General features: G+C 45.4%; 4 protein-coding genes across 5 annotated transcripts in view; 1 reads left to right on the forward strand and 3 right to left on the reverse strand.

The window, feature by feature from the left end:
* Positions 1–24: 24 nt before the first annotated feature.
* On the reverse strand, positions 25–6,884 carry LOC139364661 (cytosolic 5'-nucleotidase 3-like). Its single transcript, XM_071101591.1, has 9 exons — positions 6,715–6,884; positions 5,971–6,069; positions 5,759–5,828; positions 5,572–5,618; positions 5,300–5,385; positions 4,487–4,576; positions 4,143–4,305; positions 3,733–3,933; positions 25–3,516 (listed from the first exon to the last, which is right to left on the reverse strand). The coding sequence occupies exons 1-9, from the start codon at positions 6,715–6,717 to the stop codon at positions 3,406–3,408; spliced, it is 870 nt and encodes a 289-aa protein (XP_070957692.1). The 5' UTR covers positions 6,718–6,884; the 3' UTR covers positions 25–3,405.
* A 461-nt stretch (positions 6,885–7,345) lies between these two features.
* LOC139364662 (kelch-like protein 10) lies at positions 7,346–9,740 on the forward strand. Its single transcript, XM_071101592.1, has 5 exons — positions 7,346–7,542; positions 7,810–8,296; positions 8,411–9,025; positions 9,112–9,261; positions 9,372–9,740. The coding sequence occupies exons 1-5, from the start codon at positions 7,346–7,348 to the stop codon at positions 9,738–9,740; spliced, it is 1,818 nt and encodes a 605-aa protein (XP_070957693.1).
* A 699-nt stretch (positions 9,741–10,439) lies between these two features.
* On the reverse strand, positions 10,440–14,860 carry LOC139364664 (kelch-like protein 11). Its single transcript, XM_071101593.1, has 2 exons — positions 14,324–14,860; positions 10,440–14,021 (listed from the first exon to the last, which is right to left on the reverse strand). The coding sequence occupies exons 1-2, from the start codon at positions 14,779–14,781 to the stop codon at positions 12,437–12,439; spliced, it is 2,043 nt and encodes a 680-aa protein (XP_070957694.1). The 5' UTR covers positions 14,782–14,860; the 3' UTR covers positions 10,440–12,436.
* A 589-nt stretch (positions 14,861–15,449) lies between these two features.
* The window catches only part of LOC139364665 (ATP-citrate synthase), a 29,021-nt gene continuing 24,139 nt past the window's right edge, over positions 15,450–20,331 (reverse strand). For both annotated transcript variants that reach the window (XM_071101595.1, XM_071101594.1), the window contains 7 exons: positions 18,013–18,167; positions 17,715–17,865; positions 17,417–17,560; positions 17,223–17,336; positions 17,047–17,129; positions 16,812–16,888; positions 15,450–16,664 (listed from right to left, as the gene is read on the reverse strand). In XM_071101595.1, the coding sequence (XP_070957696.1) occupies positions 16,570–16,664; positions 16,812–16,888; positions 17,047–17,129; positions 17,223–17,336; positions 17,417–17,560; positions 17,715–17,865; positions 18,013–18,167 (819 nt within the window). In that variant the 3' untranslated portion in view covers positions 15,450–16,569. The remainder of the gene's footprint in view (positions 16,665–16,811; positions 16,889–17,046; positions 17,130–17,222; positions 17,337–17,416; positions 17,561–17,714; positions 17,866–18,012; positions 18,168–20,331) is intronic.

Raw genomic sequence — 20,331 nt, forward strand, 5'->3', positions numbered from 1 at the left:
AAGATATGAAAATGATTTTAAGACTGTAGGTTGTATATTTTAAGAGTGGATATTTTGTGCAATACAAGATTTTGTAAGTGCCTTGCATTGTAGAACATACATCACAAAAAACATCTGTTTTCTAATTAAAAAAACGATAAAAAATGCATTGTTTCCTGTGTTTGGGATCCATGTCCATTGTCTAGGGATTGTGTAGGCTGGGAATAACATTAGTATACAGTTCCCTGGGAATGGCATCAGTGGTGATTACAGAATTGGATTTTGGCATGTTTTACAAAAAAGAAATAGACCTAGATGAAATGAAACGAGGGTTCCGTGGCCACATTTTATTTACAGTTGTGGAGAGGTTATCCTGTTATGCCTACATATCTCATACAGGCAAAAAAATACAATCTAGTGACACTCAGTAGAGGATGTAGTTGACACAGTCCCCTCAGTAACACACGTCACAAGAGAAATGTATGACCCGATTCTTGCGCACTGTACCAGTGACATCACCATTTAATATGAATGGAGTTCCACTTCAAATCTTTAAACATGTAACTGGGTGAAAATGTTAAATTATAATTTGGCAAAACATACTAATAATAGCAATAGAATCAGATGCCATGGCTTTACCAAGAACTAAAAACCTCTTATGTGGCAATGAAATGTTTTGCCATCATACAAAAAAATTAAAAGTACTAAATATTCAGATGTTCTTCACCATAGACCGAATAGGTCAACCATTACTTTCACAGGACTCGAAAAAAAGGCAACTATTGGCCTCGAAAAGATCAAACATAATCAAAACTGCGCTGTTTTACAGAAAGTGATGGCATTTCAGAGAAAATATAAAACACGCCAAATATTCAAGGACTCATGTACTTTCAATGTATTAAGGCTGAAGGTGGATGGATTCTTTGAGACCAGCATGGAGTGATACTGTAAATGTCAATATATACACATGGCTCAAATTACTATTTCTTTGACCACATGGTGGCACTGTGGCGCCAAAAAAGTCCATTGTATAAAACGTAGCCACGCACACAAACCTATGCCATAATACCGAGGCACAGTATCATCAGATTCCATACTGATGACATCCACATAAAACAGTAGTCTGTTATTAAGATCTAAGAGTAAATAAGCGTCTAACATGAACATAATTTACTGTAGTCACTCTCGTAGAATAGACACTTTTCAAGAAAAAAGGGGAGAACAGTCTTACGAAACAAAAAAAGACAGTGTGTATAGAACACTAAGATAAGACACTGGCGTTTCAAACTGACAAGGTAAAAGTACAGTTAGATTTGACCTTTATCCTGTCTTCTTTCCTTTTTATGACAAAGATATGTCCCACAAGACAAACAAACCCTAACTCCTTCACCTTTCATCTATACAGAGAAGACAACAACATCTAGATCCATACAACAGTTTGGACACACCTACTCATTCCAGTATGTTTCTTTATTTAAAAAAAACAACTATTTTCTACATTGTAGAATAATAGTGAAGACATCAAAACTATGAAATAACACATATGGAATCATGTATTAACCAAATCAAAATATATTTTATATTTGATATTCTTCAAAGTAGCCACCTTTTGCCTTGATGACAGCTTTGCACACTCTTGGCATTCTCTCAACCAGCTTCATGAGGTAGTCACCTGGAATGCATTTCAATTAACAGGTGTGCTTTGTTAAAAGTTAATTTGTGGAATTTCTTTCCTTCTTAATGCGTTTGAGCCAATCAGGTGTGTTGTGACAAGGTAGGGGTGGTATACAGAATATAGACCTATTTGGTAAAAGACCAAGTCCATATTATGGCAAGAACAGCTCAAATAAGCAAAGAGAAATGACAATCCATTATTGTTTTAAAATATGAAGGTCAGTCAATGCGGAAAATATCAAGAACTTATCAAGAAGTTTCTTCAAGTGCAGTCGCAAAAACCATCAAGCGCTATGATGAAACTGGCTCTCATGAGGACCGCCACAGGAGAGGAAAACCAAGAGTTACCTCTGCTGCAGAGGATAAGTTCTTTAGAGTTACCAGCCTCAGAAATTGCAGCCCAAATAAATACTTCCCAGAGTTCAAGTAACACACATCTCAACATCAACTGCATGAATCTGGAGGAGACTGCATGGTCGAATTGCTGCAAAGATACACTACTAAAGGACACCAATAAGAAGAGATTTGCTTTGGACCAAAAACACGAGCAATGGACATTAGACTGGTGGAAATCTCCTTTGGTTTGATGAGTCCAAAGTTGAGATTTTTGGTTCCAACACTGTGTCTTTGTGAGAACAGATGATCTCTGTATGTGTGGTTCCCACCGTGAAGCATGGAGGAGGTGGTGTGATGGTGTTTTGCTGTCTGTGATTTATTTAGAATTCAAGGGACACTTAACCAGCATGGCTACCACAGCATTCTGCAGCGATACGTCATCCCATCTGGTTTGCGCTTAGTGGGACTATCATGTATTTTTCAACAGGAAAATGACCCAACACACCTCCAGGCTGTCTAAGGACTATTTGACCAAAAAGGAGAGTGACGGAGTGCTGCATCAGATGACCTGGCCTCCACAATCACCCAACCTCAACTCCATTGAGATGGTTTGGGATGAGTTGGACCGCAGAGTAAAGGAAAAGCAGCCAACAAGTGCTCAGCATATGTGGGAACTCCTTCAAGACTGTTGGAAAAGCATTCCAGGTGAAGCTGGTTGAGAGAATGCCAAGAGTGTGCAAAGCTGTCATCAAGGCAAAGGGTAGCTACTTAGAAGAATCTCAAATCTATTTTGATTTGTTTAACACTTTTTTGGTTACTACAGGATTCTAATTGTGTTATTTCATAGTTTGGATGTCTTCACTATTATTCTAAAATGTAGAAAATAGTAAAAATAAAGAAAAACCCATGAATGTGTAGGTGTGTCCAAACTTTTGACTGGTACTGCATATTCCTCATATGTAGACATATCACCAGTAACATTCCTCTCCCCACGAACCCAATACACATTTACCAGATGGGGAAGTCACCTAGTTTTCCTGTCCCATTTCAGTTGGACTATTGACGGTTCGTAAACAATTCAGAATGTGACAGTAGGGCTGTCGAGTAAATCAAATCAAATTGTAGGACTGTAAAGGATGCTGCTCTCAAGTTGTAAGTGTTCAACAAGGATTCAACTGGAGGAGCGTGGAAGGGAGACTCCAAAACACAGTCTGGGATCCATCCCATCGGCCCACACAAACAGCTATTGGAGCTTTAGTAAAAGACAAACCAAAAACAATACCATTCTGACTTGACTCATGGTATCTGACTACTGGCACTTCCTGAGCAAGAGCTTCCTAAACCAGTACGACATACTTCCTGTAGCGTCGGAAGGCTCGTTACTGATTGGCCAGTGAGATGAATTTCATGGCCAGGTCACTTGGTGCTGGTGAGGTGGAGCAGCAGGGCGTTCAGCACTTCCATGGTCTCATCCTTCACCAGCACGATGTCATAAGCATTCAGGTAGGACGTCTTCCTCTCCTCCACCTGAGAAAGATCATGCAGAGGGGGAACGGTTAGCAAGCGGCCAATGTCCAACGACATTTAAACAGTGCTTGAATAAGCTGACTGTGCATTAAAACAAGCACTCAATTGCCTTAAAACAATAAAACTTCAGAGTAAAAACAAAAACATTTCTTTTTTGCGTGGTTGAGGGTTTATGTGTGAAAGAGAGAGCTTTGGTGTACGTGTAGCCAGTAATACCTTGTCGTTGAGGAAACCGATCTTGAGGATGTTCTCCATGCTGTGCACCCCATCAGCCATGGTCAGGTCCCCCAGAGAGTCTCCCAACAGCAGGACGTTGTGGCGTGACTTGAGCTCCTGGAAGTGGCCCATGTTCAGCAGAGCTCCCTCCCTCTTGTTATAGATGTGGATCAGCTCCCCTTTGAAGGCCTTCAGCACTCCCTGAGAATGAGGGACACACCAATGGGTTAAATCCTCATTCAAACCACTAACCTTTCACCCAGTCTTTGCGTGGTCACTAGCATAGGAAAAGCGCATTTAATGCAATGAAACTAAGCGTTTTCATGACAACCCCCCCTCCCCACTCAATTCCATAGAGGCTACCTGTATCGTATATACTGTGGTTTGTGTGTCAGCGATAGCCTACTCACAGTCTCATCAAAGTCCATGTAGTTGGAGAAGACCTTGACGTTGGGGTGAAAGACCCCGGCCTGGCGGATCACCTCCTCCAGCACGTCTCCTAGCCCAGCAGAGAAGATGAGCAGAGGGATGCTGTGCTCCTGCAGGTGGTCAAAGAACAGCTGGTAGCCCTCCCTGGGGAGACAGCGGCATAGATAGCGCTGTAATCACTACCATTACAGTCATCATCCTGGTCGTCATTAACATTATTGACTTGATAAGGCTTCATCATTTGGTACCATACTGTGCTATCGATGACTTTACGCTACTAAACAGCCATAATTGTGGCTTGGCAACAGTAGCAGGGTCTTCTCACCTGAGCATAGCATCGGACTCCTTCACCGCATCCTGCAGCAGGTCTTTCCTGATGCGCTGCTGCACCAGAAGAGTATGGGCTTTAGTCCACCTACGGGATGAACGGCACAAGGGGATTGGTTAACCCGATCAGTCCCGAGACCCCAGCAAAAATCGTCTTTTCATTTATCTGACTTTCATTTATCTGCATGTCCAGCCCTTATATTTAGCCTCTCAATGAAGTGCGTTTCCATGTTATTATCAGGACAACCAGGGCTACAAGTAGAACACAGAACAACTTGACATAAACAGTTCCATTCGTGAGTTTATTGACACGTCAAAAAGAAAAGAAGGTCTGCTGAAGCAAAAAAAAACGGATCAAAATGAATTTATATGAATGCTGTAGAGAAATAGTTTGGTCAGTGGGGAATGAATATCCAAACGGTCAATGACAACTGTTTGGAGCTGTGAGCTATGTGAGCTTATTACAGTATTATAGACACTATGTCCTAGGATTTCCTATGACCTTCTGTGTAGAAGAACCCCTTATATTCGCGCCATAGAGAAAAAGGTGTGTGTTCGTGAGTCTCAGCTTTTCACACAGACTAATGGTTGGATGCAGAAGAATAAGACGAATCCGATTGGTACAAGCCAGAAGTCAAACCCAGAAGTCAAAAAACGCGTCAGGATTACAGTGGGACTCATTGGGTAAATGAGACCGCAGGGAGGTGCCTATGTCTGATGTAGAACAGAGGGTATTGGTCAGTTTGACAGCAAAGTGATGCGTTCCTGGTCTAGAAGGGCAGTGATTGGCTCAGAGAAAGCTGTGACTCACCACTCCACCATGAGGGGCAGCTTCTCCTCCGCTGTCCGTTTGGAATCAATCTCTATGGGGTAATATGTGTTGAGCAGGTCCTTCAGCTGAACGGAGGGAGAATGAACAACACTCAGAAAGGGAAAAACTGGCTAGTACGCATCTAGAAAAGACACAGTTATATATAAGCAATGAATCTTGTGTCATCGTTTTTCTAATCTACACAAATGCATCTGCCAAATCAGAAGAAGTTCTGTGGTCTAGTTGTTTTTCTGATGACATTTGAAATATACCTGTGCTTTGCACTCCTCACTGATGAGCTTGCTGTTGTCCAGGATATCTATAAAAATAATACTGATGCAATCATCATCATTCTCATGGGCTTGTCGAAAAAAACACCAGTGATAAGATATGGACCGCTTAACTCTGCGTACACATTGGTATCTTCTCCGTACAATCTATCCCAGCTTTTGTACTTACTGTGACTGGTAGGGCACCGCTTCCCGTTGTAGGCAAACCGTGTGAGGGTCATGTCAAAGTCTGAAATGACCTGAAAAAGCAAGAGACATTGTCAGCATATTATCAAGCAAACCTCTCAGGATGGAACTAGGAGAATACATTGAAACACGTAGGTGTGGTACCCATAGGATGACATATACAATCCCAATCGAATAGGATCTCTGTGGTGGTACCTGAATCTTGCTGGTGCCAGCCTTCTGCATGGTCTTGATGATCTCCTCCACCCTGGGAGGGTCCCTCATACACACTGAGGGACTGGACAGCTCTGGGATCTATGGAGGAGTAGTGAGGAGAGAGAAAAACAGAATAACTAAATATTACAGCACTATATTTTTTTACAGACAGTCCTATCCAGGGTGACATACAGGAGAAATTAAGCTTATGAGCATTGCTCAAGGGCACATTTTTTTCACAGATTTACCACAGAGCAGCACAGCTCTGTGAATCGAACCAGCAACCTTTGGATTACTGACCCGAAGCTCTTAACCACTAGGCTACCTGCCGCCCCTAACACCATATACAGACCACAGAATAAAGTGATTTGCCAGCAGCCTAGCTTTGGGACACAACATCGGGAGTCTTGTGTATTGGTTGGACTGTACTGTGGCGCTGTAGCCTACAAACCTATTCACATATCTATTGCATATCATCGCCTCATTTGCAGCTGTCGTCACAATTAATGGAATCTTACACTAGGATAAACTAACACCCCATTCACATACTTAACAAGCATTTTCCTTTTTGGGATTGTAATGTTATGTCACTGTCACATAGCTAACAATAGGAATAGCCATTCTACTCTGAGAAATTTAGGCAGCTAACTTAGTTTGTAATAACTAACGTTAACTTTACGTTTGATAGCTAGCTAGCCATCAGTCATTCGTTCAGTGGCAATCAGGAAAATAAAGTACACGTACCATTTTTCTAGAGATATGTTGTTTAATTCAAGAAAAGATCAAAGAGCCAAACGATGGACCTAGCTAGAAATGCAATCAATAAGTTATATAGCTAGCTAGTCAGCTATGCTGCAATAACCAGTCTATACTGAGGGCGCGTATTTACTTGCATAAATTGAGGAAGTAAGTGTGTGCGTTTAACATCTTCCCCAGTACCACAAAAGCAGTATTAACATGTTCCTAATATAATTTATGTTCTGATAGAGCAGAAGAAAGTATTATGGCAAATTGTGTGCTTCTATGTATTCTTAATTCACGATTTCCCTCTCACTACGTCTGAAATGGACTGTATTTAACCAAATGTATTACGTAGTGTCAAATATTAGTGTTAAATGACTGTTACACATTCACTGTACGATCAGTAGGCATAACAGTCAGATATATCAAATTAAACACAAACTTTTTATGACAGGTGAGGCTGATGCTCTGATTCCATTTGCACATCGCTGTGATGTAATAATGAACAATTCTGGAACATAATATAAGTGGAACATTCACAATTCACAATCCTTAGATGAACACAGCTGCTGTAGTAAACCAGCCAAATGTCTAAGCTGAAGAGATAGCAAAACCCCATTAAATATAGCAAGGAATGAATGAACTGGAAGAGACAGCCACCTCCACCAAATTTCAAAGATGCAACATGGAGAGGAAAATGAGTGCTATGACCTGTACAATCTTTAACGAGTTACGTCTGGAGGGAAAACTCTGTGATGTGGTCATCAAAGTCAATGGCATCGAGTTCAATGCCCACAAGAACATCCTGTGTGGATGCAGCTCATACTTCCGGTGAGTAGCTTCCCTTGGTTGGGATAGGTTGGGTTGGGATGTGCTGGCCAGAGGACATTCCCATTCTGGCATCGCTTGACTTTGAACTCGAGAACATCGTAGATTTATGGTATCTCTGGCTTGGTCCAATTCTCTGTAATTATTAGCTACTTTTGGGGAGTCCTGAGGAACTTTGTTCAATTGCAATGCTGTTGTGAGAAGAATATTGAGACCTTGATGATGTTTCTTTCTCTCTGTGCTATTATACCCCTGACCCTTGACCCACAGTGCTCTCTTCACAAGTGGCTGGAACAACGTTGAGAAGCGGGTCTACAGCATTCCTGGTGTGAACCCAGACATGATGCGCCTGATCATCGAGTATGCCTACACACGTTCCGTGCCTGTGACTGCGGAGAATGTGGAACCGCTCCTGGCGGCTGCAGACCAGTTCTGCATCCTGGGGATCGTGAGGGCCTGCTGCGACTATCTGGAGGCCCAGCTCTGTCTGCAGAACTGCATCGGCATCTGCAAGTTTGCAGACTTCTACTCCTGCCCTGATCTACGCCGCCGGGCCTACCTCTTCATCCTGCACCACTTTGAGATGGTGCGTTTCTCGGAAGAGTTCATGGAGCTCTCTCTGGCACAGCTCTGTGACATCATCGAGAAGGACGACCTGAATGTGAAGCAGGAGGATGTTGTGTTTGAGGCGGTCCTACGCTGGATCAACCACTCGCCTCAGGACCGCAAGGCCCACGTGTCTGTGCTGCTGCCCAAGGTGAGAGGTGAACAATAGTGTCAATGTTTTACTGTTGGATAACTTTTGTAAGTTTGGGTGTCGTGCTAGTCAACTGCTAGCCACACGTCTGTCTGTCTGTGTCTGTGTGCTTAGGTCCGCATGGCCTTGATGACAGCCGATTACTTCATGAACAACGTGAAGAACAATACCTTGGTGAAGGACAATGATGACTGCAAGCCTATCATCATCAGTGCCCTGAAGGCCATGTACGACCTGAACATGAACGGGCCCTCCAACACTGACTTCCGCAACCCTCTGACCCGCCCACGCCTTCCTTATGCCATCCTATTGGCCATAGGTGGCTGGAGTGGTGGCAGCCCTACCAATGGCATTGAGGCGTATGATGCGCGGGCTGACCGGTGGGTGAATGTGACCCAGGAGGAGAGCCCTCGAGCCTACCATGGAGCTGCTTACCTCAATGGCTTTGTCTACTGTGTGGGTGGCTTTGACAGCGTTGACTACTTTAACAGTGTACGTAAGTTCAACCCTGTCACACGGACCTGGCACCAGGTGGCCCCCATGCACTCTCGGCGCTGCTACGTCAGTGTGGCGGTGCTGGATGGCTGTATCTATGCTATGGGTGGCTTTGACGGCTACGTACGACTGAACACCGCTGAGTGCTATGAGCCTGAGACTAACCAGTGGACCCTGATTGCACCCATGCATGAGCAGAGGAGTGATGCCAGTGCTACCACACTACATGGCAAGGCGAGTGGAACAGAGGGACCTGGGAGAGAACTTCATGATGGATAATGACTTTTGATTATAAAATGTTGGCATGATCTTTTCTCTAGGTGTACATCTGTGGTGGCTTCAATGGGAATGAGTGCTTGTTCACAGCAGAGAGCTACAGCCCCCAGACCAACCAGTGGACTCTGACCGCCCCCATGAGAAGCAGGCGCAGCGGTGTGGGGGTCATCGCCTATGCGGAGCAGGTCTATGCGGTGAGCAGAACATCCATATGCAGTACATGCACAATGCACTTCAACGCCTTATTCAGTAAGAGCTGAAAGTTAAGAAATATTTGACTCAAGTTTCCTCTGTCCTCTCCCAGGTGGGCGGCTTCGATGGGGCTAACCGCCTGCGTAACGCTGAGGCCTACAACCCGCTGACCAACACATGGCGCACGGTGCCCACCATGTTCAACCCGCGCAGCAACTTTGGCATCGAGGTGGTGGACGACCTCCTGTTCGTGGTGGGGGGCTTCAACGGCTTCACCACTACCTTCAACGTGGAGTGCTATGACGAGAAAACAGAGGAGTGGTACGACGCCCACGACATGGGCATCTTCCGCAGTGCCCTCAGCTGCTGCGTGGTGCACGGGCTTCCCAACGTGGCCCAGTACGCAGCCCCCCGGGACTCCCTCCAGTCCCCCCGGGAAGAGCTGAAGCTCTCCGCTTCCAACAGCATCCTGTCTGTGTGACGCCCCCTCGTCCCTATCCCCCACTATTACCCTTTCCTGCCCACCGTATCCCACCTACCACTGGTATTTACCATGCACAAATAAATCCACTACTGTATGTCCCAGAAGAAATCCCATATGCATATATACATTTCTATATTTCTTATTGCATCTGCAAGGGTGATTGTACTATTATTTTCCTACTGTGTTAGAAGGGAAGATTGACTGTACTGAATGTGTTACTGTAATTGGCCCATGCCCAATGACTCTGTGCATAGTACTCAGCATTGTTTGATGGCCATGTGTATGTATGTAGCTTAGTTCCATAGAAAATGATAGAGGCCTCTAGTGGCCAAAATACTGTTTTAGCATTGGCAGCAACATTGAGGGCTTCCAACATTTTAATGTTGTCAACTGGTCATCAGCCAATTGACTACTTCAAAATGGATAATGCCTCAATGACACTGCCCATGCTCTCACAGATGCCATAATCGGAACTATATAGGGATGCTTTCTCTATCATTCTCTATGCTTTGTAAAAAAGAAATAAAAAAGAAGGTTGTCACATTGGAGGAGAAAATTCCACCCAAGAAAAAGACAGATGTTTATAGAGCTAGGCTTGAAAACTGCCCAATAATATTGGCCAAAATGACATTCAGAATTTACACAAGAAATATGGTAAACCAAGGTCGTATAAAAAAAATTGACATTTTAATTGCAAGTGATGACATCAGCATTTTTTTTTTTTTTACATCCAATATATTGACCCAATGCCAGACTGCCACATGCAAAGCAAAATATATATTGGCAACATATGTCAATACAATTATTTCAAATGCTATGCAAGGGAAACAAAACTGAGGAAATACACTTTCATTGCATTCTCAAAATCATAGTGCTTTATGTTATAAATTAGCTTCAGGGATAGTGCTTATAACAATCAATGAACTCTTGAACTCAACACATTCACCTTGATATGGTCATTCCGCTCAGTAACATAAGGATACCCTCTAGTCTATACCAGTGATTCACAACCTTTTTTGGTTACCGTACCACTAACTGAATTTTGCTCTGCCCAGAGTACCCCCCCCCCCCCCCCTCCTGATTGTCTTTGGATCGTGAGGAGAACATGCAACAATGTGTCCGGATCCCTCAGATGAACCCCTGAATAAGCCCTGAGGTACAGCAACAGGATTCCCTCACACTTCACATCACATTCATTTTGGATTACTAGGCAAATCACTCTAGTGTACATATTTTCTCACATGGGAACAGAATAGATTATCGGCTGGAGTTGGATTAAATGATACATAAAAAAATAAAAATTGGCCAAATATAACAGGTAAACCCACTCGGACATAAATATTACTAACTGATTAAGGGTAGAAGTGCACTACTAGGCATGCTTTTCACCAGCTTTGCCAAGCATTCTTACCGTACTCAAGACACACACGTTATCAAGTCCTCCATCGGAACTACACCCTCCAGCCATTAAACTCAATAAAACCAATGCAGACAAAAATAAAAAGAGAAACATTCACTCACAGACTCCCACCTAGGGCCTTCCACACAATGTTTCCTACCAACAGGAATATGACGAGCAGAAGACTGAAGAATAATTCAACGCAATGGTTGATGGAATGTTACCATGTTAAGACTGTTTCCTTAAGGGGCCTCCCAAGTGGTGCTGTGGTCTAACGCACTGCATCGCCGTGCTAGCTGTGCCACTAGAGATTCTGGGTTCTAGTCCAGGCTCTGTCACAAGCTGTCCACTCTTGGACAGTAGATCTGATAATAAATATGAATGAGACTATTCTCCTTCCATTCATGTTGAGCTCCTGTATCAAAGCTATAATAACAAGAAGCAGAGCCATTCAGATGAAGCTAATATAAAGCAAAGCCATCTGGCATTGGTAAGGGTTTGGTCCAACTGACTGGTAGGGCCAGCATGACACCAGTATCGCAATACTTTTCCCATGTAAAATGTAAAATATTTGTGGAAAAATAAATGTGACTCTGGATGAAAACATTAAATGTTTGTTTTCCTAAAGAAGTTAAATCTGCTTCGTGTTACGTTCACTTGCCACAACACTAACGAGCATCGCAATACTGGTATTGTCCCGACCCTACAGCTGCACAGAGTGTGTGTGTGATATTTGCATGGACAGACTGTCAGTGTGGAATGTCATAGAGAACGACTGACTTCACTAAGCACATTGGATTGGAGGAATGTAGATTCTGCTGTACTTAAGTGTCACATTGCCTACATCATATAAGCATAAAAGGGGGACACAAAATATTTATATATAATAAAAGTATACATATACAACTATATACTATATGCATGTATAAAAAGATAAACATCACCTGTGCCTGACGTACATACGTAGTGTAGTCCGATGTTGGTCACTGTACAACACTCTATTCACATTTGTAACATTCAGCCTGTCCTCCCCACATAGACAAACACCTGGCCAGCACAAAGTCACATCCCTCCCACATCTCCCAGCCTTGAACACCACAGTCACTACTAACACCAATATCTCAACCTGATGATCTGGCACAGAGTTCATAGAGCAACATAGGAGCCGCTGCTCCAGCAGGTTATGGGTGGGGGTTGATGACGATGGCTGCCAGGGGATGTTTGGGGCTTGGAGCTGGACTGGGCTGCTCCCCCACTGGGGTGGGTGTGATGGACAGACAGGGGTTGCGACAGCTCAGCACTCGATCTGAGACTGCAGCTGCCTGCGCAGGGTGAGGGTGCGCCGGTGTAGCTGCTGCATCTGCTGCATACGGTCCCGCTGGCGGGCCAGGTTCTGGGGCATGGGGTAGCGCTGGCAGCCGTACAGGAAGCGGTAGGGGATTCGTACGTGACAGGCGGTGGCGCGGCAGCGGGGCTGGGGCATGGGCGGCAGCAGCATCCAGCGCTTCCGTTCGGCAGAGTAGCGGTAGGCCTCTTTGCGGTACTGCTTGTCCACGTCATCGCTGTTCTTCCAGCCGCCGATCACAAACACGTCCTCGTCGAAGTGGCAGATGGCGGCGCCCTCGATGCTGGTGACCTCGGGCGGCAAGCTCTCCAGGATCTCGTCTGAGATGTGGGCGCTGATCTTCTGCTTGGCGGCCTCATCCCGCACCGTGTAGCTCTTAGGGCAGCATGAGGCCGTGTGGTAGAAGTTGGTGGGGGCCACGGCCATCTGGAACACACAGTAGTTGTCTATGAGCGGCAGGGAGTCCACGTCCTGCCACTGGCGGCTCTCTGTGTCGTAACGTGTGGTGACCGTCTTCAGCCCGTCCTCGTTGTCTGTGTCCACTGGCGTGCGCGCCGTCACGTATACGTAGCGGTCCTCCACACTCACCGCCTTCACGTCCCGCAGGATCTTGGGTGCTGACTCCAGGTTGTGCCACTTGTCCGGCTCAGGCTCGTACACGCTCACGTCCTTGAAGCCGGGGCTGAAGTTGCCGTGGCCACCGATGCTATACAGGATGTCTTTGATACAGGTGAGACCAAAGGAGTGTTTACGTGTGGTCAGGTTGCTCACCTGTTCCCAGGTGTTGCGGTTGGGGTTATAGCGCTCCACGGTCTTGGCGAATCCCGGTTCCATGGATCCCGCTACGTAGATGTGGGACTCTGTGGTGGCGATGGCGTGGCCATCCAGGTGGTTGTGGATGTGGGGCAGGTTAACCCAGCGGTCCTCGTAGATGAAGTAACCCACACATTCACTCAGGTAGTCACCCCCCTCCGACACCCCGCCCACCACCATGATCACGTCCATGTTCTGGCCGAAGCGCGGCTGGAAGGAGGCCATGTAGGACGACCAGAACTCCAGGTCAGCTGACTTGAGGTTCTCACAGCGGATGGCGTGGCCCTCCACGGCATCGGACACCAGGCGGAGACAGGCCTCGTTGGCCGCCACCAGTGCCTCGTTCTTCACCACGCGCGTTAGATAGGTGGGCTTAATCTGGGGTAGCCGGAGGAGACGGAACAACTCCTCAAAGTACCTCCCCCGCTGTTCTGTGTTCCTCTGGACCCACTTCACCACAGCCTCAAACAGCACCTCTTCCGCGTCCACGGTGATCTCTGCGTCAGACAGCCAGTCCCTCACCAGGTGGAAGGGCAGGGTGTAGAACTCCTCGTCCTGGATGACCTTGTGGAAATTGCGTCGGATCATGTCTGCAGCCCGCAGAGCCAGCTGGTCCAGGGTGTACATGTGGGCCAGGCTGTGCACCGCCACACAGTTGGCCAGGCTCAGCTTCTTCTTCAAGAACTCCCCACAGAACTCCTTCAGGTGCAGCAGCAGGAACCTGCAGGCAACACACACAATCAATAACAGAACATGAGAAACAAACATGGGCAAGGCCATTTATGACACCCATGAACTCACCACACTCAAATTCAGGTTTGACAGGTTACAGGATGGTCAGTGCTATCCGGGATCCATGGGATGTCCCGACCCTAAACCCTAACCTTGCCATATGCTTACCTCCAGTAAGCCAAAACAACATTGTTATGTCACTGAACTACATACAAATAATCAAGTACTAGCAGGTTGCAATTAAATGGATTATGTACATTAAAAGGAACACTAATTAAATTGTAAACAAACCTGTCAGCAAGCTCTAACACTTCATGCACATTGCAGGTGCTCACACGTATTTCTCCCGTGTACATGTACTGAATGACACTCTCCACCGTCTCCGGGTCTGGTCCCAATTCAGCGCTCCATTCCTTCATCTCAACCCGACCCGACAGCGACTCGGAGAACTGCCCTCCCAGCAACGGCGTGAAATAGTCCGTAGCCGCGGCCAGTACAGAACGGTGAGCGGAAAACTCACAGCTCTGAACATTCCCGGTTGCCGCCCCACTGCTGAAGGCCAGCGTCACGTCGCAGAACAATCCCTGCTTCCTCTGTTCGTTCTGCCGCCGAGACAGCTCTGTGCAGTGGGAGGAGGAGGTGAAATCCTCGGCCTCTTCCGTGTCCCCGTCCCCGACAAGGACGCTGGGCGTGCTGCTACCGCTACTACCCCGACTAGAGTCGTCTGGGTTCGGGGGTGCAGCTGCCATTCTGGCGGTGGTTGTGAGAATTCGGAATTGCAGTAAACTCGTGTGGGAAAGAACACACACGCAGACACACAAACATAAACTCAAAACACAGACGGAATTACTGACATGCGCAGTGGACGCAAGGCGTGACTGCTCGGCGTGTGACGTAAAGCCCCTCCCACTCACTTGTGGCTGACAGGAGAAGCTTTTGTGCTTCTTCAACCTCAGCTTTCTCTGCCGAAGCAGGGTATCATCAATTCACTTTCTCTGAGTGGGTGTCTTTGAATGACCTGAATGGAAGCTACACATGGAGGTTTCCATTCATTTCATGTGCTGGATGTTGTTTCATACAAGGGCACGGTCAATACATAGTCCCGCTCCGTTACATAAGTGAGTAGAATCACTTTGCCATGTATGTACAGAAATGACACCCCCAGAGCATAGAACAGGTGGACTGAGGTCTGAAGAATGAGCTCTAAAGTCGTCTAGTAGACCCTCATATGCACTGGCTGTTTGAGAAAACGAAGATAGCTCATAGTAGGCCACTACATCCTTTGTTGTTATTGGATATGATATCATAAATTTCTGTTTTAAAACCAATGATTTCATAAACTGATGGATGAAGCACAGTGAAACAATTACAGCACATTTATTTTATGATCCGCGACACCGGAAAAACCAGACAGAGCTGTGTTCCAGTGGGTCATCTTTAATATACTCAGTCACAACGTTCTGAAAATATATTACAACACATCTCTACAGAGGCACGTTCAGTTCACTAATCACATTAAATCAAACAAATTGTGTTGACATGACAACACAAATAGTACAGGCAGATCTTACGAGAAATAGCCGGTCACAATGGAGCTAGTCTAGCTAGTAACGTTCAGATAAATAATGCTGCATTCTATGGTACCTTTGCCATACTGGACACGTCCTGTTTGGGACACAGGATGTGCTTTTCACTGTATTTACAGCCCAATATGCTCGGTCAGCTGCATATCTTACGGTCTAAACACAACAGTTTCATGTGCATTTACAGTACATCAAAAATGTATGCTAATACTATCTATTACATTTATTTACTCGGCTGTTAAAACATCTATACATAAATAAAGTTATAATCTATATAACTGTAAAGCAGTAGCTAGTATTATTGCACTACAGCTCACCCCTGATAGAAAGCGTATGATTTTAATATGGCACCGACACACTTAATAAGAAAGAGAACTGCACAGCGACACACAGGAAGTCTGTGATACACAGACACATGCTTGGTTTACGGAGAGAGATGATAGTGGGAGATAGTCTCATCAGCGTACTTCACTGTAGGCATAGGTGTGGTATAGAAGTTGTAGTAGTAGTAGTAGTATTGGCAGTAAATAGGAAGACAATCATCTGTATCCCTACTGGTAATCTTGGGAAGAGAATTGCATTAACTGCACTCCCACACTATTAAGGGTCAACCAACGAATGAGCCTCTTTTCACACTCTCTGCAGCTTGCTTGATCTCTCTAGCAGACACAGACACAGTCTGAGAGCGGCTTCACAGTTTGGCAGGCCTTGCTATTATTAATGGGGTTGCAGCATGTTGATCAGCCAACTGATTTTTAAAAACTGAAACTGTATTAATTTAAAAAGGGTTGTCCTTATTACTGTTGCAAAGACACATCTATAATAATATCAGTTCTCATTGTTGCTCTCCCACCACTTGGGGCTGACCGAACACAGCACAGGTGGGGGTGGAGGTTAGGGTACAGTGGTGGGGTAACTGGGGGGAGGGGGGGGTCCATGGCCTGGTTCCCATGGTTACATGGACATGTGTTCAGGGAGAACGTAGGAGATGTCGTCCCAAGGGTGACGGTACAGACCCTGTTTCAGCCTTTTCTGATCCAGGTAGTGTCCTGAGGGAGAAGTAGAAACGTAGGTAAGGTTCCAATTTTAGCAATATCATATTACGTATCCTCCGCTCCTTACACCATAGCCCCTTTCCCATGACCATTTCTAAGGTTCAAACTCATCAGGGCCATGACCCCTGACTCCCAACTCACCGATGAAGCCCATGCTCCGCCCCAGGACAAAGATTCCATTCAGCGCTCCGATCTCCACAAACTCATCAGCCTCGTCCCTGAGGGGGAAGACAAACACCAGAGGGCAATGATGAGTTGATGCAACACTGAATGTAGGCGAAGGCCAACAAAAAGGACAGCCGGATGACCCAGACACAGTAGTATAGTTGCATTGTGTAGAATGTAATTGACTGGAGTTAAATAGCATAGGATTTACCGTGTAAATCCACCACAGTTCCTGAGCAGGTCCACAAAGGCTACTCCGATGAAACCGTCCACATTCAGGATCAGGTTGGGTTTCTGAAACCGCAGCAGAGAGGAGAAGACATGGCTTAGAACAGATGACCCCAGTGGGGTGATCCAGGGTGCAGGAGAGGATGACAGGGTTAGTACCTTGGCGGTGGTGATCTTCTCTACATCCATAGCGTAGTCCAACAGCTGGGTGGAGGGGAAGTTCTTCTTCACAAAGTCCTTCAGGATCTGCACCCGCATGTCTGGGTTGTTGATCTGAAGCGCACGCACGCACACACAGTAAAGAATATGAAAGACACATGACATCCAAACAGAGACACAGGGACGGTGCTCACCGACTTGACCCGGTGTCCGATGCCCATGATCAGGTTGCCCTCCTTCTTCATCTTATTGACAAACTCCATGGGCAGCATGCCACTGTCAAACGCCTTGCTGAACTGCTTGGCTGCAGCGTCCAGGGCCCCTCCGAACCGGTCCCCCTGGAAATCACACACACAAAAATAAACACTCAAAGAGACACTACCAAAGCTCAATGAATTAATTATTTAAACAGAGGCATTGTCTTCAGAAGAGGCTACTCTGCTGGTTTGAGTGGGCCTAAGAATGTCGAGGTTGACTTGACTATGGTCGTACGATGGTGAGCAGGCCAGAGGTGAGGCTAGAGATGAGGTCTTTGCCAGCACGGGCACACACGATGGTGTTGTGAGCACCGGAGACGGCAGGACCATGGTCAGCAGTCACCATCAGACACATCTCAATGAACTTGGCAGCATAACTGGGCAGCCTTGGGGCAAGGAGGGAGGACACAGAGACATAGAATTGGAATCAAATTCAATTATGATAGTGTATGTTTAATGTTTTATGTGAACAATGGCAGTATTTGTATTATTGACCGTTTCCCGGTTTCATGTTTTGGGGGACAGAAGCGTACCTCCTCTGGAACCAGAGCAGTCCCAGGGTTCCTCCCAGGCCCATCTCCGACTTGAACACCTCAGTGATGGGCATTCCAGCGTAGATGAGCTCCTGGCCCCTCTCATCACAGATACTGGTCATAAAGGAGGCTGGCTTACGGATCAGACCCAGCTCCTACAGCACAGAGGGACAGAGAGAGGGGGAAAGCGAGGGAGAGAGAGTCACCACACCCTCCCATTGCTCTCCATCTGTTTCAGTTTAACACAGTCTGATGCGGTTCGTGAAGTTAGCCTTATATGGAAGTCAATAGCATTGTCCAGAGCCAATGAGAGATCCTGATTCAGCGCTAACTCATAGCTACTTTTTACAGGCCTCCTAGGCCATATAGAGTTCCTCACTGAGTTCCTATCAGACATTGTAGTCATGGCAGATAAGATTCTATTTTTTGGTGACTTTAATATTCAAATGGCAAAGTCCACAGAACTTTGGGCTTTCGGAGCCATCATCGGCTCAGTGGGTTTTGTCCAACATGTCTCTGGACCTACTCACTGCCACAAGTCATACTCTGGACCTAGTTTTGTCCCGTGGAATAAATATTGTGGATCTTAATGTTTTTAATCTGCTCAGACCCCAAACAAGGATCATCAAAAGTCATGCTATAAATACTTGGACAACCAGAAGATTCCTAGATGCCCTTCCAGACTCCCTCCTCCTACCCAAGGATGTCAGAGTACAAAAATCGGTTAACCACCTAACTGAGGAACTAAATTTAACCTTGCGTAATACCCTAGATGCAGTCACAGCCCTAAAAACATTTGTCATAAGAAACTAGCTCCCTGGTTTTCAGAAAATACCCGAGCTCTGAAGCAAGCTTAAAGAAAATTGGAACGGAATTGGCTCTACACCAAACTGGAAGTCTTCTGACAAGCCTGGAAAGACAGTAAGTACCATGCAGTATCGAAGAGCCCTCACTGCTGCTCGATCATCCTATTTTTCCAACTTAATTGAGAAGAATAAGAACAATCCCAAATGTATTTTTGATACAATCGCAAAGAGAACTAAAAAGCAGCATTCTACAAGAGAGGATGGCTTTCACTTCAGCAGTGATAAATTCATGAACTTCTTTGACAAAAAGTTAATGATCATTAGAAAGCAAATTACAGACTTTTTAAATCTGCGTATTTATCCAAAGCGCAGTTGTCCTGAGTCTGCACAACACTGCCAGGACCTAGGATCAAAGGGAGACACTCAAGTTTCTTAATACTATATCTCTTGACACATTGAAGAAAATAGTCTCGGCCTCTAAACCTTCAAGCTGCATACTGGACCCTATTGATCACCATATTCTTTTGGAGAGATTGGAAACACAAATTGGTCTACACGGACAAGTTATGGCCTGGTTTAAATCTTATCTGTCGGAAAGATATCAGTTTGTCTCTGTGAATGGTTTGTCTTCTGACAAATCAACTGTACATGTCGGTGTTCCTCAAGGTTCCGTTTTAGGACCACTGATTGTTTCACTATATATTTTACCTCTTGGTGATGTCATTCGGAAACAATGTTAACTTTCACTGCTATGTGGACTATACACAGCTGTACATTTCGATGAAACATGGCGAAGCCCCAAAATTGCCACCCTGGAAGCCTTTGTTTCAGACATACATTTGAAGTCGGAAGTTTACATACACTTAGGTTGGAGTCATTAAAACTTGTTTTTTAACAACTCCACAAATTTCTTGTTAACAAATCTATAGTTTTAGCAAGTCAGTTAGGACATCTACTTTGAGCATGAAACAAGTAATTTGCCCAACAATTGTTTACAGACAGATTATTTAACTTATAATTCCTTGTATCACAATTCCAGTGGGTCAGAAGTTTACATACACTAAGTTGACTGTGCCATTAAACAGCTTGGAAAATTCCAGAAAATCATGTCATGACTTTAGAAGCTTCTGATAGGCTAATTGACATCATTTGAGTCAATTGGAGGTGTACCTGTGGATATACTTCAAGGCCTACCTTCAAACTCAGTGCCTCTTTGCTTGACATCATGGGAAAATCAAAAGAAATCAGCCAAGACCTCCACAAGTCTGGTTCATCCTTGGGAGCAATTTCCAAACGCCTGAAGGTACCACGCTCATCTGTACAAACAATAGCACGCAAGTATAAACACCATGGGACCACGCAGCCGTCATACCGCTCAAGAAGGAGACACGATCTGTCTCCTGGAGATTAACGTACGTTGGTGCAAAAAGTGCAAATCAATCCCAGAACAACAGCAAAGGACCTTGTGAAGATGCTGGAGGAAACAGGTACAAAGTATCTATATCCACAGTAA

This window comes from Oncorhynchus clarkii, chromosome 13 (genome assembly GCF_045791955.1).
Source record: "Oncorhynchus clarkii lewisi isolate Uvic-CL-2024 chromosome 13, UVic_Ocla_1.0, whole genome shotgun sequence".
NCBI lineage: Eukaryota > Metazoa > Chordata > Actinopteri > Salmoniformes > Salmonidae > Oncorhynchus > Oncorhynchus clarkii.

Bases quoted from the DNA above. Each gene is read 5' to 3' on its own strand.
- LOC139364662 (XM_071101592.1), top strand. From the start codon at position 7,346: ATGAATGAACTGGAAGAGACAGCCACCTCCACCAAATTTCAAAGATGC. The intron at 7,543-7,809 runs GTGAGTAGCTTC...CTTGACCCACAG, and splicing joins GGATGCAGCTCATACTTCCG to TGCTCTCTTCACAAGTGGCT. The intron at 8,297-8,410 runs GTGAGAGGTGAA...CTGTGTGCTTAG, and splicing joins TGTCTGTGCTGCTGCCCAAG to GTCCGCATGGCCTTGATGAC.
- LOC139364661 (XM_071101591.1), bottom strand. The intron at 5,829-5,970 runs GTACCACCACAG...TTGCTTTTTCAG, and splicing joins CTGGCACCAGCAAGATTCAG to GTCATTTCAGACTTTGACAT. The intron at 3,517-3,732 runs GTATTACTGGCT...GATCTTTCTCAG, and splicing joins TCGGTTTCCTCAACGACAAG to GTGGAGGAGAGGAAGACGTC.
- LOC139364664 (XM_071101593.1), bottom strand. From the start codon at position 14,781: ATGGCAGCTGCACCCCCGAACCCAGACGACTCTAGTCGGGGTAGTAGC. The intron at 14,022-14,323 runs GTTTGTTTACAA...TGTTGCCTGCAG, and splicing joins GTGTTAGAGCTTGCTGACAG to GTTCCTGCTGCTGCACCTGA.